At 36.6% G+C, this 16,609-nt stretch overlaps 1 protein-coding gene across 1 annotated transcript; it reads left to right on the top strand.

The window, feature by feature from the left end:
- The first annotated feature begins 327 nt into the window (after positions 1-327).
- On the top strand, positions 328-7,129 carry LOC126723241 (uncharacterized). The gene is made up of 2 exons (XM_050426566.1): positions 328-3,025; positions 6,125-7,129. The coding sequence occupies exons 1-2, from the start codon at positions 476-478 to the stop codon at positions 6,947-6,949; spliced, it is 3,375 nt and encodes a 1,124-aa protein (XP_050282523.1). The 5' UTR covers positions 328-475; the 3' UTR covers positions 6,950-7,129.
- Positions 7,130-16,609: the final 9,480 nt, after the last annotated feature.

Below are 16,609 nucleotides of genomic sequence, written 5' to 3'. Positions count from 1 at the left end.
AATTAAGTCTTCTAAGTTTCAAGTTCATTCAATTAAGGTCTTTCCACTAAATTTTGAGTGTCCAATTTTTTTTTTTTTCCAAATTTTTAAAATTAAAAAAATTTAATTAATTTATAGATATTTTTTTCATAAATTTAAAAAAAAAAATTCAGGAAAATTGATAGAATAAACTTAAACCTTAAGAGTCCTTAATAATTGAAGAAAAGTGAAGTTAAGGATGCTGAATAAAGTTAAGAGTACTTTAAATGAGTTGTGGTAAACCTTCAATTTTTTCATTTTAAAATGAGGTGGTTTATTGACTTTATTCCAGTCCCTGCATTTCTTATCTTTCTTTTAAATCCTAGCCTTTAGCAAGATTCCTTCAATCCTGTCTTCAAAAGCCGTGTGTATTGGATAAAGGGGGAAAGTTAAACGGTAGAACCTCACTTCAGCCATAAGCATCGAAAAAGAGAAAAAACTAAAAACAGAAAGAGAGATGGAGTGGATCCAACACTTTAGCCATAAGCATCGTTTACTACTAAAGAAGTTCGACTATGTATTTTATATAGAATGCGCTGCATGTAGGGATTATCTCTCTGGCGACGTCTATTATTGCTACGATTGTCAGTATTATCTTCATGAATCATGTGCCAAGTTAGAGGATGAGATGGTGCACTTCCACCATTCATTTCACTTTCTAAAGCTGCACGGTATTGCAGATGTTAGGGCTTTCTATTGTTCTGTGTGTCAAAGCCGTTATCGGGGCTTCACCTACCATTGCACCGACTGTAATTTCAAAATGGATCTTCATTGTGCACTCGAATCAGAGATTCGGTTACCAATTCACGACCGCAGGCTAAAGCTACAGGTTAGTGATACTGACACTGAACCATCATTTTTTTGCGATTTCTGTCATACTAGATGTTACAGTCATCGAGGACGGAGCTTACATTGTGAGGAGGATTGTAATTTCAAGATCGATCTTGACTGTGCTCGAATGCTTATGAACCCTAAGTTCAAGCCCATTCAACATGTCAGCCACGAGCATTGGTTGATATATGATGATTGTATAAAAGCTTGGGATAGAAAGTACTGTGCAGCGTGCAGAAAAGTGTGCGACGGTGCTACCTATTGTTGCAGGCCATGTTATTTCTTCCTTCACGAATCATGTGCCGAGTATCCAGCGGAAATCCAACTTTCTTCCTTGCATTCAGATCATCCTCTTACGCTAAGCACTAGGAAAGAGAGGGAACGCTGCGATTTCTGCAACCTTATATGCCAAGCCTTAACCTTCCGCTGTGACTTGTGTAATTTCAAGATTGATTATTTATGCGCCAGTATGCTTATCGAACTCCATAAACTTTCAAAGATTGATCATTTCAGCCACCCCCATTCCTTGTTCCTCCACAATGGCATTCAACTCAGTGGTAATGCTAACTGCTATGAGTGCAGGGAACAACTCTCATTCTCTAGTCCATTCTTTGAATGCTCTGATTGTGCTTTCTATCTCCATGAATCATGCAGTCTAGATCTTATCATATATTATAAAGATTACAATCACATTCAAAACCACTTTCACAACCATCCATTGGAAATCGTTTACTATGATATAAATGTCCCTGGCGTTGTTTGTTGTACTTTATGCCGTAAATGTTGCTTCGGGCCTACCTACGTTTGCTTCCTCTGCAACTTCTTCCTGCATCGGTCCTGTCTAGAGCTCCTGGGAAGAATTAAAATCAGTCAAAATTCCTTCCATAAGCATCCACTGATAATTGTTGAAAATAAGGTCAATGATTCTGCTAGTTATTTCTTTATGAATAATGATTTTCCTAGTTGCTCTGCTTGCGGTGAACCTTGTTTTGAAAAATCCTTTGCTTGCTTGAAATGCAAGTTCTTAATCCACGAATTATGTCTTGAACTACCCCATGAGATTCAGAATTTCTTCCACCCATGCCCTCTATCTCTACAACAGGAGACTACAAACTTTACATGCAGAGCCTGTGAAAAAAGTCACTCCCAGTTTGCATACCACTGTAATAGATGCCACTTTTACCTTGATGTTGAATGTTCCCTAATGTTGACTAGAAGTTTTGAAGGCCAAAACTACATTCTAAGTTACTACCACCATCACCCCTTGATCCTCTGTAACAAGGAAAGTAATGATCATGTAGTTTCCTGCGATGGATGCAATCAAGTCATCTCTGGTGAAATATACGGTTGCATCCAATGTGATTTCTATCTGCACAGATCATGTGCTGCAGCCCCACAACAGATTGAACACCCTTTTCACCCAAATCACACTCTCACTTTGTTTTTTGATGAAAAGTTGTTGTGCAGAGTCTCAATTTTAAAATCCTTGGATAAGAAGGGGAAAGCGAAATATTTGAGGCACAAACATTTCTCAATCCACGATGAAGAGGAGATTGAAGTTTGCTGTGGTGTATGTGACAAACACGTTTGTGGTCCATTATATGAATGCATTAGATGCAAATTCTTCATCCATCAAGATTGTATTGAACCTGTAGAAGAAGGGCAACATCCTTTTCAACCGCATGATAATGATAGTCTAATTGGCGTATCAAGAAAAACTCTTCCTAGAAAAAAATTTACATGTGATGCTTGTTCTTGCAAGAGTTGCTTTGGTTTATCCTATCGTTGTGAAGAATGCAGCTTTAAGTTGGATGCTAATTGTGCCTCATTAAAGCCTTTGATAAAGTATAAAGGTCACAAGCATCTCCTTACTTTCTTCGAGAAAGTATATCATGATCCTCAGTGTGAAGTTTGCTACTCTAGCTATGCTGATGTCTCCTATTTGCGATGTGTAGAGTGCGACTTCAATGTCCATCTCTGTTGTCTTCCACTGCCAAGTACCATTAAGCATAAATGTCATATCGATCCCCTTCACCTTAAAGATTATTTTGTGGAAGATTATTCAGGTGAGTACTATTGTGATGCTTGTGAAAACAGTAGAGACCCACTGGAATGTGTTTATCACTGTGCACGATGCAGCAACTATGTGGCACATATCAATTGTGTGATTGATGAGGTATGTACAAATTCACTATCTTATATGAGTTCATTTTTCCTTCAATAAGTTTCATTTTTTTAGGGTATTTTTTTTTTTATTAACTTGGATATAAAATGCAAACAGCATACAGATTCATACCATTCATTGGTTAGTGTATAATTTACCATTGGGTGCGGCTTCTGATGTTTTGATAATGAATCATGAAAGTATAATATTGTTTACCAATCTAATAATTTTTAGAAAATTCATTCGAGAAGACTGATTTTGAAAGGGTGTGCGTTTTAAAAATTAAGGTCTACCATTGAAGTATGCAATATAAGTCCATTAAAGATTTGGGCAAGGCGAAGGATGAACTAAGCCCAAAAAAAAAAAACATTTTTTTTCAATTTTTTAAATGGTAGGTATGAACATAAGGCCTACTTTAACATACCCTTCTTTCTCATCCCTCACCAATTAACTCAAAAGTTAAAAACATTTATGGAGACAATGATTTCTTTAAAGGACAATAAATAATTGCTAATGATGTTTTGGTATTGTGGGCAAAGCTGTGAGTATGGTATGATCCATGATACATATTGTGCGATATGTATTGTACCAAATGAAAAAGGCACCATATCGTAGGTACATATTGATCATGCTCATGTGACACATAAATGTGAATTATATGAATTATATCATATTTTATTAATCATACGCATCGAATGATACATAGACATTTGAGTTTAAACTAGGTTTTTTGTTAAAATTTTTTCTTTGACCTAAAGTCCATCAAGGGCTAAGGTTTCAATTTTGAACTTTGACAGACCTTACAATCCTTGATATGCATCTTGAGCTTGATTTTCATTCCTTTCCAATAGAAATCCTGCTTGGCTTTGTGCAAGGACTTAAGGTAACTAACATGACCAGCCAAAGGGCTATTGTGAACATGGTTGAGTACCTTGGTTTTGAAAGATGAATTAGGACCAAGGTACACTCTGCACTTGTAGAGTAGGAGAACACTTTGCATCGTAAACCCTTTCAAGTTATTGCCAAGTTGCTACAAAACGTAGAAGAAAATGGGAAAATGGGTTTGCCAAGAGCCTTATAACTCAATTGCCACCTCTTGGTGTTTCCAATGAAAACACCTAGAGTTCAAATACACCTCTCCCATTTTAACTATGGAATGTATCAAAAAAAAAAAAAAAGGCTTTGACTGGCCCTAATGGACTCTGCATCTAGTAGTTCCTTAACTACCTTTTCTATTTCAGTTTATTGATAGTAAATATACCTGTAAGGCTTTTCACAGATGGATTGAGTGCCATTCTTCAAGGTGATTTGATGCGTATGTCCCCTGGATAATGGCAGCCCCACAGGAGTGTCAAAGACTTGGCAAATTCGTCCAACAGCCTGATAATCTCTTCCAACTATTGTTTCTAATCTGCTTCTACCCCTGTCACAGTAATCTGCAACACAAGTCCCTTCCTTGTTAAAGACTCAAAGAACTTATCTCCATCATGCAAATGGGAATTGGGGGTTTCAGGCCTTGTAATAGAACCCAGTTTCCTATATAAAGGAACTTCATGGTCAATTGCTCGAAGTCCCATTGGATAATGCCAAGAGTGCTAAGTCATTGCTTGCCTAGCACTACAGCACATCCTTCTAATGGAGGCAAATTCAATTCTACCATGAATAAGTGGCCTTGCATTATTACTTAAACATCAGCACAAACTCCCTAACCTAACTTCAAACCCTTTCTTGGATGTTACTGACAGCCTCAATGCTTCCAAGATTGATGAATCTAGGAAGTCATGAGTGCTACCAATGTCAATGAGAATAATAGTCCACTGGCCTTTTATATTTTCTAATATTCTCTTGGTTCTTGCTTTGCAGTAGTGACTGCTTTCTCTGCTAGTTATGCATCAATAATGTTTTCTAGGTGAAACCCTTGCAAATGGTTTGAGTGAGTTTGTACCCCTTCCATTACTTTTGTCCAGGCTGCCACTTCTCATCACAATGATAACAGAGCCCTTTCTTCCTTCTTTCATCCATTTGAGCTGGAGTGATCGTGTGGACAAGAAATTTAGGCTTAAGTTGGTCCAACCTTAGATAGCCTTAAATGATCCCAAGATGGAAGACTTACTTGAATCTGGAGAATTTTTGAAGACTACCAGTTAAGACTTAAGAGGTACTCCTCTTGAAATTTTGCTAATCCAAAGTTGCATTAAGATTCAGTAGATTTAGCATTCTCACAAGAAGTCTAATCTCATCCTTTAACCCATTGAGAAAACAACTTGTTCTTTTCTGACAGCCCCTAAATCCAATTTGATAGTGCTTCAAATTGCCCATTAAAATATGCAATAGAGCTGGCCTGCCTTAGACTTGTAAGGGCTTCCATTGGATCATCATAGGTTGTACTTCCAAATCTTATTTGCAATGCCCTAACAAAGGCCTCCCAATTCCCAACTGGTGAATAGGCCTTCCCCTTTATCATCTTGAAACCACGCAACAGCCTCCCTATCCATATGGCAAGACTGTTGTGACTGTTTCCTTATAGTGGATTTCTAACATGATTGGATCCCCAAAATGGTTTTTAAAATTGAAGAGGTTCTTCATTGGTTTTCCATTTTTTTACTAAAATCTTTGTGCTGATAGTTTACTAACTTAGATTCGGTATTTGATATTTGTGATGAATATAAATTGTATATAATATTTACTTATGCGTGGAAAATCTAGTTAAATTCTGCAATAATTTCATTAATTTCATTGCATTAATTGCTTGGGGCCTAAAATCAGAATTTTTCAAGGGGTATTAGAGCTTTTAGAACATATAGATCTCAAAATAAGATTTTTCACAACAGATAATCAGGCAACAGTGCCCTAGGCTTGTCCATATTTGACACAGGCACCATGGGCATTTTGGTGTGTTCGTTGCATAGGAGTAGATAACTCAATAGCCATAAGAAAAAATTGGAAAGAATGGTTAAAACGAATAAAACATAGATGATTAGTATGACAAGATAACCGGTCACTTGAGTCTAGTCCCCAACGAGCATAGTTCTATTACTTATGTCATCGTCTTGCTTTACCTTAATATGTTGTCTTTCTACACCAATTCATGAATTGGATTAATTTTACCAGGTCTTACTTTCACTAAGCGGGAAGTGTGGAGATGTGGAGTTGAGAATAGTAGATAGACACAATATTGATGTGAAGATATCAAAAAGAGGCTTGACCTTAAAAGAAATATTTAACTCTTCTAATGAAGATGGGGAAAGGGAATTCGAAGATGCAGAAGCTGCTATTGTAGATTTGGTTGAAGAGATAATATCTAAAGCTGACTCTGGGAATAGGGATGGTATTCTTGAAGGTTTGGTAAATTCAGATGAGGCATTCATACTGATTTTAAAGAATCTTGAAGATTTGGCAAATTCAGATGAGGATATGACATTTTTGGAATTGGAATCAGAAGTTGTAGAAGTCAGGGACTACATGGTCTCTTGGAACTGTGCCCCGATTCTAGAGTCCTTATTTGACAAATACAGGGATATTAGTGCATGCTCCACTTCAAATCCAAGGACAAAGACGTATGTCCTTAACATTGTTGGTGGGGTTGCACAAAGCGTGTGCAACACCATGGTTAAGGACATCACTGTTAATTTACTTTTCAATTGGTGGAAAAACTTTAAACTTGCGCAGCATGTTGGGTTCAATGTTCAGTTTGCCTTTGACCATTTGTATAAACTTGCGCAAGCTCAATTTCGTATGGAGGGTGAATTTGAAGCTGACCCGGACCTTTTAATTTCTCAAATCAAGATTGAGGACCTACCAACTAAATTGGAGGTACTCAAAGATGAACAAAAGCAGCTTATACAATCTAAAAGAAGAAAATCAATATTAGAGAAGGAATGCTTGATTCAGTACATGGAATCAAGGTTGATGCCTGCAGGGATGGGTTTGCTGTGATATCAAAGTTGGATGAGGATTTTGTAAAAGCATTAGCAGGTTCTTTTCTGGAATCTTCAGTTTTCTTTTTGAGATTTTATTTGCAGTTTTGTGGTCCTTGTTGGTCTTGCTGGTCCTTGTTGATCTTTCTTTTCTTTCTTCAAGGTAAATTTGCATTGAGAAATATTTGCAATTATTAAATGTCTGATGTGTTTGTTCATGAATAGCTAGATCTTGAGACTATAGTATCATATAGTTCTTAAAAATTGCTTCCTGCCAAATGATTATGGGATTTTGTTGTCCATTTGGATCCCTTTTCGAAATTCCTTTTCCATTATTTTCATATACTGTAGTACATAATTTCTTGTGCTCTTAGGACGAGTTGTACAAAAATTTTAAAATCTATCAGAGCACTTAAATCAAAAGAAATATCTTTTAGTATAAGAGGTTGTGAGACACAACCACAATGGTTAGAAGTTGCTTGCTCTGATTCATTAAATTCTCCTAGTTATCATTAAAAAAAAAAAAAAAAAAAAAAAAAAAAAAAAAAAAAAAAAAAAACAATAACAATGAAATAACATAATTATATGGAGTATATTACTGTCCACAAGCTTTGAAATTTGAAAAATTTATTCACTCACTTTGTCTATATTCTATATGCCAAATCCTTTACACGACATTACTCTACCTACTAGTGTTATCTATTCATAACTCATAAGAGCGATCCTATTATTGGTTGTAACCAATCGGCCTAATTGCTTTAAGAATATTCTTTGTTTTTTCTAATGGAAACCTCTAAGGTTCAAATACCTACTCCCCTAGCTAGCGTAACTTTCCCCACCCCGAACCCCCCCACCCTTTTTTTGTACTTTTTTCCTGGGGAAAATGGGTTTTTGCCCTTATTTTTAAAAAAAATTCTAGCACAATATCCCTGTTTTGAAACTATTAAGCAATGTGTCCCTGTTTTCAATGCTCAATCACCAAGAGAATTTGGGATAACATCATGGGCCTTTGCTTAGTGTCATGCCAAGACTTACAGGAAGGAATTAGTAAACTAAAATACTACTCAACTAAAAGGAAGGGTGTTTAGAACCATGCAATGTAAGTTAGCTTGGTGGGGGTCTACCAATTGTGGGAATAAGAAATGTTTTTTACATGAGGGGAAGATCTATATTGAAGAACAGCTCATCGGAATTATTAAGAAGAATGTTAAAGGAAGAATGAGGAGCAATAAGTTCAATGTTTGGAATATGGTACCAACGTGTCTTATGTGGTTAACTTGGTACCAGCATGTCTTATGCGGTTAACTTGGAAAGAATGCAATGCCCGAACATTTGAGGACACTGAAAGAACTGTGGACATGTTGAAGTCTTTACTAACTATGACTTTGTTTGAGTGGTCCCATATTTGGGGTTTTATGCGTTGTACTTCTTTGTGTGATTTCATTAATTCTATTAGCTTTTCCCTTTTGATCTATTTGTATCCGTTTTGCAGTGATTTTACTATCGTAAACTCATTGTACTTTTCTTATCAATAAAGGTTTTATTACCTATCCAAAAAAAAAAAAAAAAAAGGTTCAACTATAATTCAGTGTTAAACAGAGTGCCTTTCTGCAGATGGGAGATCAATTATGCCCTGCCCCCCATTCCCTGCCTTGAAGTTATTTTGGTTGAGTTAGAATTAACTGATTCTACGTCTGTATATTAGTTGCGGTCTTGTTTGCCTAATATGGCTTATGTTAGGTGAGTATAGCCTACTGTGGTTTTGTGCTTAGAAAAACATTGTTCTATTGTTGTGTCGCAGCTTTGGCTCGCAGCTTTGGCTTTGCAGTATAGGTTATCTGCTGAATCTATAATATGCTGCTCTTGTATCATTTGTTCTTGAGGTGTTCAATAAAACTCTTACCAATTCATCAAAACAAAATAAAACCAAGAAGATCTACAACTTTGAAAAGGAAGTAGTGATGTGATGCTACCAACAGAAAATATCCACCCATAAAAGGATCCTAGAAGTAAAGAATTGGAAAAGCATAGAAATCTCAACACAATTGGGTGTACAATTATTACATGGTCCAAACAGTTTATTTGACAGGAGAGTTGCATTCCACTTTGTTTACTTCACTCTTAATGCTTGAAAAGAAAATTAATTCTATAGAATTATTTTCCTTGGTATAACTACTTCTTGCTAAAACTAGTTTTTCAACTCCCTTACATTAGTCACCAACTCCCTCCCTTCCAAGGATTTCATATTCTAACTCCCATGACCCTTAACAAATTGAATATCGACTGAGTTGTACATGCTAGGCAGCAATTAATTCTATAGCCCTATGGTAGATACTTCAGAAAGATACCTACCAACTAACAACAGATTTTATCTCCCATATGAATTAATAGGTAAGTACCATGGTCAAACAAGGAAAACTAAAAGAAGTCGAAGGCATTGACTATATATAAGCCACTAGTACTAGATAGCATCCATCAGAGCATTCGCATCAGCAATCTACAAACTATTCTATTTTACCATCTCAAAATCTACTTTATTATTTATACCATACTATTTTACAACACTCCCAATATCCCAACTTTTATTTTCCTATTCTACTCATTAAAATAATATTTCTACACAATAAAATAATATATCCCAAAATCACCATCATTTACAATACAACACATTATTTACTCTTTCTCTCTCATTCTTTCTATTCAACAACAACCGCAACATTTACTAAAACCACCATCACCACAAGCCCACCACTGTTGCACTACACACACCTGACACCACCACCACCAACAACCCATAATCTACCATCAACACCAAAAAAAAAAAACAGCAACCCACGGTCCCCACAACCCGTAGCGGCAAACCCAGATCCAAACCCACGACAAGCCCAAATCCACACCCATGACAACAAACCCAGACCCATACCAATAAACCCACCCCTTCACCATGCACAACAACCCCCACCTCCACAGCTCCACCATCATCAATCACCACACCACCACCAAACCAACCAATCTGCATCGATCAACCACCACGCCACCACCGCACCAATCAACCTATCCGCACCAATCAACCACCACACCACCACCACACTCGATCAACCACCACGCCAAACCCAAACCCACAACCGCACCTACAAACTATTCTATTTAACCATCTTAAAATCTACTTTATCATTTATACCATACTATTTTACAACACTCCCAACATCCCAACTTTTATTTTCCTATTCTACTCATTAAAATAATATTTCTACACAATAAAATAATATATCCCAAAATTACCATAATTTACAATACAACACATTATTTACTCTTTCTCTCTCATTCTTTCTGTTTAACAAAAACTGCAACATTTATTGAAACCACCATCACCACAAGCCCACCACCGCTACACTACACACACTTGACACCACCACCACCAGCAACCCATAATCTACCATCAACACCCAAAAAAAAAAAAAAAAAAAAAAAAAAGGAAAGCAACCCACGGTCTCCACAACCCGCAAATGCAAACCCAGACCCAGACCCACGGCAAGCCCAAACCCACACCCATGACAGCAAACCCAGACCCATACCAGTAAACCCACCCCTTCACCACCCACGGCAACCCCCACCTCCACAGCTCCACCATCATCAATCACCACACCACCACCAAACCAACCAATCCGCACCGATCAACCACCACACCACCGCCACACTCGATCAACCACCACGCCGAACCCAAACTCACAACCGCACCTACAAACTATTCTATTTTACTATTTCAAAATCTATTTTATCATTTATATCATACTATTTTACAACACTCCTAACATCCCAACTTTTATTTACCCATTCTGCTCATTAAAATAATATTTCTACACAATAAAATAATATATCCCAAAATCACCATAATTTACAATATAACACATTATTTACTCTTTCTCTCTCATTCTTTTTGTTCAACAACAACCGCAACATTTACTGAAACCACCATCACCACAAGCCCACCACCACTAGCAACCCATAATCTACCATCAACACAAAAAAAAAAAAAAAAAAAAAAAAAAAAAAAAAAATCAACCCACAATCCCCACAACCCACAGCGGCAAACCCAGACCCAGACCCACAGCAAGCCCAAACCCACACCCATAATAGCAAACCCAGACCTTTACTAGTAAACCCACCCTTTCACCACCCACGTCAACCCCCACCACCACAGCTCCACCATCATCAATCACCACACCACTACCAAACCAACCAATCCACACCAATCAACCACTACACCACCACCACACTCGATCAACCACCACGCCGAACCCAAACCCACAACCACACCAATCCATGTCGTCGTCGTCAACCAAAGAGAGAGAAAGTAAGCACGTTGCCGCCGTCAGCCAAACCGATCTGCAACGAGAAAGTGAGAAGGAAGAGAGCAGAGAAAGTGTGGTGGCTATGGGTTTTGGGTCTAAAGAGAGAAGGAAGAGAGAAGAGTTATGAGAGAGAGAGAGAGGAGAGAGAAAGTGTTGGAATTATTTAATAAAAAGTAGGAGAGAGAGAATTAAATAATAATAATATTTAAGTTTAGAATTGTGTTATAGTTCAATTCTAAAGGTAGAATTGCACTGTAGCACAATTGCAAAATTTTTTGCAATACTTGACTTTTACCAGTCCAGATGTAGGGGAGATTTTGGGCAAAAATGCTAAATGCACCCTACATATGGCATATGGCATGTCGAGTGTGAATGCTCTCAAAATAATCAAAAACGCCCTCAAAGCCAAGTAATGTTTTATGATCAGCATAAAATATAAGTTCCCAAGAAGATTATACGGAAATTTCATGTCCAAATTGTCCTACACTAAATGATTTTTTTAAGCCAATCAATAGAAAGAATATGATTAGTGAAAAGGAATAGAAACAACTTGTGCCAATGATAATGCACATTTGATTAATTAAGAACTCAATTTTACTTATTAAGTTATCAGGGTCCATGAGGATGAGGGAAGGTTCCTCACCTGAAAATCTAGATCCCAATTAAGAAATAGGAAGTAGCAAAAGTAAATTCAAGTGTCTCCCCATCTAGACAGTTTAACATTGTTGCACACAATGAAGTCATTCCTATTTCTTATATCTTGAATATAATCTTCCCAAGGCCAAAGCCAACAAATAACAAGCAAGTACTTTATTTTCTTAGTTTTATTTAATTCAACTTCATGTCATCATTTATATTATGAATGATTGAGTCTATAGTATATAAACCAATTTTTTAAATAAAAAAATAAAATTCCACCAATTTCATTTCTGCCTAATAACCTTAACATTACATATGAATGAATGCCATCTAATATCATAATTTTTTATTGATCCACATCAAACCAGCTAATGTCAACAAAATGGCTCTTAAATAAAATTTAACACAATAATGTATTAACAACACTCAAAACCAATGTTTAGGAACACAATTTTATAAAAGATGGCAGCACAATTGAACCATACCTCATTGATTCACCCCCTCTTGGACCTCACCAACATCTTCCTCATTTGTTTCCTCGTTTGTTTCCCAAAACTCAGTGTAGAGAGCAACTTGTAACAATCCCTTAAGCCCATCAAAAGGAAAATTCTTGCTTGTGTTTGTAGAAGGATCATACAAGACTAGTTGCCCTTCTTTGTTCTCCATAAACATCTGTCCATACCCCCAAAATCGCAATGGCCTTTCCAAATCCAAAGAGGGTCCAATTCTAAAAAGCTTAGTCCACGACTCCCTGACACCAAATTCAAACAAAACCCATATATCAAAACACAACATCTCCACCTACTTCCCAAAAGGATAAACCAGCATAGCAATAGACCCGTTCAACGTGGTGAGAGTCGTCTTCCAACTGGAGTAATCCCCAATAACACTAGCGTCTGGAAATGAGGTAGACTTGAATACCTCACTGGCAAAGTCGAAGTGAACAATCTTCTCATCCTCATTATTATCTAATGGAAGTGGTGTCACGCACCAGAAAAAGTTTCCATCCAAGCACATTGTGGCCCTCGACTATGTATGAATCCCATAAGGCACGCGAGCAACCTGAGGAACCACTGCCTCCACGAACCACTGCTCACGCTATACATTTCCGCTTCTTGACTTATATGAAGAAAATTACTCGCGGACCTAGACTGAACATTGAGAAGCCTCACAACCTTGAAGTCATTGGATGTGGAATAGAATCCAAACCCAACACTGTAGAAAGACATTGACCATTTCGCGAGGGGCTGTAGGAGGGAGAGGCTCGAGCACTGATGACGTGGTGGGGTCCCAGAGGAGACCATCGGAGGAGGAACCGACGATGTCGAGGTTGAGACCGTGGTTTGGTTGTGGGAGGTTAAGGATGACTTCGGATGTGTATTCTGGTTCAAGGTTGTCGTAGGATAGGAACGAGAATGTGTGCTTTGAGGTGTTGATTTTGTCTGTGGCTTTGACGAGGAAGAAGATAGGGTTATTGGGGTCTTCAGATTTAGAGATAAGAGTGGAGTGGTTGATGAGGTTTCAAGAGATCAAATCTAGGGTTCCGATGAGAAAGAGCCAGGTTTTGGAGACGCACTTGAATCGAATTAGAGATTTTGGGGGTAGGCATGAGAGTATGTTTATCACCACTTCCTCAGGGAGATAGGCTAACATTATTTTGTGACTCTGTTATTGGTAAAGGGGTGAAAATAGCGAAATACCACATTTTGACAAAATATGCGACAAACTAGTTTGGTAAATATGTAGGAACGTATGACTTTTTAGTACTCGAGTTTCACAAAATCGAGTTTTAAATAATAAGACCTTGAATTTGTGTGAAAAAAGATAATATGGTACTTGATATTATGAAAATCGAGTACTTCTTTATAGTACTCGAGCTTAAAAAAGTCGAGAATCTTGTTTTACTTCTTTCATCTTTTTTTTTTTTTTTTTTTTTGGGACTGAATAGGTAGAATATCTTATTAAAAGAATAAAGTAATACATGTGTAAGAGGGTCTAAGAGCTAAATATAGGTTGAAACAGCTATCCTAAGCCTATGGAAAAGACATATATCAGTAGTACAAACCTAGCACTAGCTACATAGTTCTTTGATTTGCCATTATCGTATGATAATCATCAAGTAAAGAAGATGCCCCACGTAAAATAGCCTCAAGTTGCACTTGCATGTCTTCAAAATAATACTTGTTTCTAGGGTTCCATATTGCCCATGACATAATGGCCTAGTGCTCCATTTTTTTCCTCGTCAACTTGTCCATTAGATTAAATTACCAACTTTTATCAAATTTTTTAAAAATTTTTTTTTTTTTGTTTAGAATCATATCAAATTACCAACTCTTATCATTTTTTTGTGCAGCACTTTTACAACAGTATACTCAATGAAACCTTTGTCATCCAATGCTTTTTTGTACGAAATAAAAAGTAGGAAAAAAAAAAAAAACAACGTACTCGAGTTTCATAAGCTCGAGTACTATAAAGAAGTACTCAATTTTCGTAATATCGAGTACCATATTACCTTTTTTTTGCACAAATTCCAGATCAGCAGTGCCACGCTGGAGACTCACCTAGAAACTCGAGTTTACTAAACTTGAGTACTATTTAGAACTCAATTTTGTGAAACTTGAGTACTAAAAAATTGGTAGATTGCTAAATATTTCTGAAATAGTGCTAGTTTGCCACAAATTTTGCCAAAACATGGTATTTGGCTATTTTCGCCATGGTAAAAGAGAAATAAGTTTGCAGATGGAGAGCAAATGAAGTGATTCTGAGCTTATCTGGCCGGCTTAAAATTCCAAAATAAAAAAATAAAAAAATAAATGATAAATAAGAAAAGATGTAAGTTTGGTAACAGCTTATTTATGGTCCGTTTAAAATCCACTTATTTTGTTAAAATTGAAATCTTTTTGCTGAAAGTACTTTAATTTGTAGATAAAGTTAAAAATTAGCTGAAGTAATACAGTGGAACCAATGAATAGTATCAAAAAGTGTAGTGAGGTCTATAAATAGTAATAAAAATAAGCTGAATAGTAAAATAAGCTAGCTTTTAAATTTTTGCCAAACACACACTATGTAAAAGGTAAAAGAACCCATGAATAGTATAAAAAACTTTTTGAAAGTGAAAACTTGTTACTGAAAATACTATAAATAAAGTAAAAAAGTAAATGAAATAATGTAGTAGGATTCATGAATAGTATCAAAAAGTGCAATAGGACCATGAATATTAGCAAAAATAAGCTAAATAGAAGAAGGAAAAAAAAACTGGCATTTTAAGCCAATGCCAAACGTACACTTAGTTTCTTTACTTTTACTATAATTGTCTAATTGGTCTTTATTAAGAGTCACTATCGGTCGGTCTGAGTTAGGCTTGTGCCCAACTAGTAATGGAATATCATTAGATCTAGTGAAATCTTACTGAATTTTGCTTGGGTTGTTGATCGGATCGAGTTGCTCAAGTTTTGGAGGAGAGAACATACACCCAACCCTATAAAATCAGGCTTTGAAAGTGGAGACCTACAGTTGACTGCAACAACTACTGGATCAGATCAAGTATGGTTCGAGTTCAATTAGATCCTTCGGGTGGGTTAGGTTAGTTGATCTCTTGGACACTCCCTCACTTGCTAAAATGAGTCAATTTTTACCTTATCCAAATTTAAAAGAAAATGACATTATTTAAACATTTTTTAAGAAAATGATTTTCTAATTTTTTTAAAAAGACTCGTTTTATAGATCTTCTTGTGTAATGAGTACTATTTAGGATGGTTACTGTGGCAGGCCAAAATTGGACAGGTAAGATTTTAACCTCGCTCGATTAATTTATAGAGATGGGATCCCAATCAGTCTTGTTTCCCCTTTTTAACAACTCTATGAAGTGATATTGGAATGTATGTTTAATATATATAAGCCAGGCAAAGTAAAACAACTTATGTCTAGGATTAATACAACCATGCTCCTCGGTTTAGGCCAAGGTGTAGGTTAACACTTGTTCTTGAACTACAATGTTTTCACTCTCTCTCTTTTTTGCTTTTTTTCTTAATCCCTTTTCTTGTAGGGATCCCATTCCTTTATATAGTCATCCAGATTGCATCCTGGCCTTCCACTTGGACGACCAAGGTTTTTTCTTCAGATACTTGTCCCATCAAGGCCTTACTAGAAGGTTTCTTTATTAGGTTATGAATTGTGATGACATTATTCAAGGGTCATTCCACCATTAATGCAGCCAGCTAAGTGAGTGCAGAGCATTGAATGCTGATCAAGTGATGGATGCTTTATCTGTACCCTTCCTTCACCTACTCAATGACAAACCTTCCTTCCTTTCCTCAATCATGTGTCAGGTGGTCTTCATGGCCAGACCTCGGCACTTCTAGGAATGTACCCATATCCTCGGGTTCCTTGGGCACGTCAATCTTCTTGGGATTTGTGATTGCATTATCATGTTTGACCTCTTCCCATTTATTCTTGTCCTCGGTTTGCATGCTCTTGTCCTTGGTTCCTCGTCCTACAACAGTTATATATATAAACATATAAATAAAAACCTATTTAAATGACTTCATTTAGATTTGGGCAAATAGACCAAATAGACTTAATTTGATAAAATGAGAGACTCAATTATTAAAAAATAAATTTTAAGGACAAATTTAATCAATAGACTAAATTGAATTTTAATCAATAACATATTTGAATTTTATTTCTTT

This window comes from Quercus robur, chromosome 4 (assembly GCF_932294415.1).
Source record: "Quercus robur chromosome 4, dhQueRobu3.1, whole genome shotgun sequence".
NCBI classification, from domain to species: domain Eukaryota; kingdom Viridiplantae; phylum Streptophyta; class Magnoliopsida; order Fagales; family Fagaceae; genus Quercus; species Quercus robur.
The sequence above is the reverse complement of the archived record's forward strand: the minus strand, read 5'-3'. Positions and strand labels throughout refer to the sequence as shown.